This window comes from Pongo abelii, chromosome 21, assembly GCF_028885655.2.
Source record: "Pongo abelii isolate AG06213 chromosome 21, NHGRI_mPonAbe1-v2.0_pri, whole genome shotgun sequence".
NCBI lineage: Eukaryota > Metazoa > Chordata > Mammalia > Primates > Hominidae > Pongo > Pongo abelii.
The window spans coordinates 68,157,501-68,159,084 of NC_072006.2; the positions used below are offsets into that span (position 1 = coordinate 68,157,501).

General features: G+C 66.0%; 1 protein-coding gene across 10 annotated transcripts in view; it reads left to right on the forward strand.

Annotated features, from left to right (window-relative positions):
* Positions 1 to 1,567, forward strand: part of RTEL1 (regulator of telomere elongation helicase 1) — a 42,581-nt gene extending 41,014 nt beyond the window's left edge. For 3 of the 10 annotated variants that reach the window (XM_063720400.1, XM_054541403.2, XM_063720401.1), the window contains 2 exons: positions 1 to 31; positions 138 to 329. The exon at positions 1 to 31 is cut by the window's left edge and continues 125 nt beyond it. In XM_063720400.1, coding sequence (XP_063576470.1) covers positions 1 to 31; positions 138 to 195 — 89 coding nt within the window. In that variant the 3' untranslated portion in view covers positions 196 to 329. 10 annotated transcript variants of the gene reach the window in all.
* The last annotated feature ends 17 nt before the right edge of the window (positions 1,568 to 1,584 follow it).

A 1,584-nucleotide genomic window follows, 5' to 3' on the forward strand; every position in this document is an offset into this window, starting at 1 on the left:
CCTGTGCTTACCCATGGGGCTCCCCAACCAGGTAGGGCACCTGCTTGGCTGCTCCTGACAGCGCCCCAACCGCACGCAGCCCTGGGAGTGAGCAGCAAAGCCCCAGGCCCCCCTCAGACTCAAGTCTCTGTCTCCAGGCCCCTCACGGTCCGAGAAGCCCGGGAAGACCCAGAGCAAGATCTCGTCCTTACTTAGACAGAGGCCAGCAGGGACTGTGGGGGCGGGCAGTGAGGATGCAGGTCCCAGCCAGTCCCCAGGACCTCCCCACGGGCCTGCAGCGTCTGAGTGGGGTGAGCCTCATGGGAGAGACATCGCTGGGCAACAGGCCGCGGGAGCTCCGGGCGGGCCCCTCTCAGCAGGCTGTGTGTGCCAGGGCTGTGGGGCGGAGGACGTGGTGCCCTTCCAGTGCCCTGCCTGTGACTTCCAGCGCTGCCAAGCCTGCTGGCAACGGCACCTTCAGGTTGGTGCCTGGCCACTACAGTTCCTGCTGGGTGTAGCCCCAGGTGGTGGGCTGAGGGGGAAAGGGCAGGCCCTTGTCCTGGTGGCAACGCCTGGCAGATGTGTGCAGTGGGCCGGTTGTCTCACAGGCCTCTAGGATGTGCCCAGCCTGCCACACCGCCTCCAGGAAGCAGAGCGTCACGCAGGTCTTCTGGCCAGAGCCCCAGTAAGTGCCCACGGAGGCCCTCGGCACACCCAACGTGGCTTGATCACCTGCCTGTCCAGCTCTGGTGGGCCAAGAACCCACCCAACAGAATAGGCCAGCCCATGCCAGCCGGCTTGGCCCGCTGGGCCCGCTGCAGGCCTCAGGCAGGCAGGGCCCATGGTTGGTCCCTGAGGTGGGACCGGATCTGGGCCTGCCTCTGAGAAGCCCTGAGCTACCTTGGGGTCTGGGGTGGGTCTCTGGGAAAGTGCTTCCTCAGAACTTCCCTGGCTCCTGGCCTGTGAGTGGTGCCACAGGGGCACCCCAGTTGAGCCCCTCACCGGGAAGGAGACGCCCGTGGGCATGTGTCCACTTTTAATCAGGGGACAGGGCTCTCTAATAAAGCTGCTGGCAGTGCCCAGGACGGTGTCTTCGTGGCCTGGGCTTGGTGGTGGGAGTTGAGGAGGGACGGAGTTGGCAAAGGCCCCTCCCAGCCTGCCATGTGACATTGTACTTCCTCCACGGTGGGCTCAGCCCTGCCCTCATCCTCACAGCCGCAGCCAAGCTGCAATTGGTAGGGGATCCACCAACACACCAGGCTGCCTGGGCCGGTCTCTGGGTTGGGAGCTGCCCCAGGTGCTGAGGAGGGCGGTTCCCTGGCTGGTGAGGCCCCTCACAGAACCGCCCTTGGACTGAGCTCTCGGGAGGGATGGTACCAGGTGGGTGAGGGGGGCTGCCTGGGGAAGGAGGAGTTCCTATGGGGCGTGGCGAGGCTGGCCCAGCCCTCTCCCCACCCATATATGTAGGGCGGCAGCAGGATGGGCTTCGGGACTTGGGCGGCCCCTCGGCAGGCGGACTGGGGGCAAAGGAGGCGGCATGTTGGTCAGGCACAGCAGGGTCCGGTGTCCGCGCTGAGCCGCGCTCTCCCTGCTCCAGTAAGGACC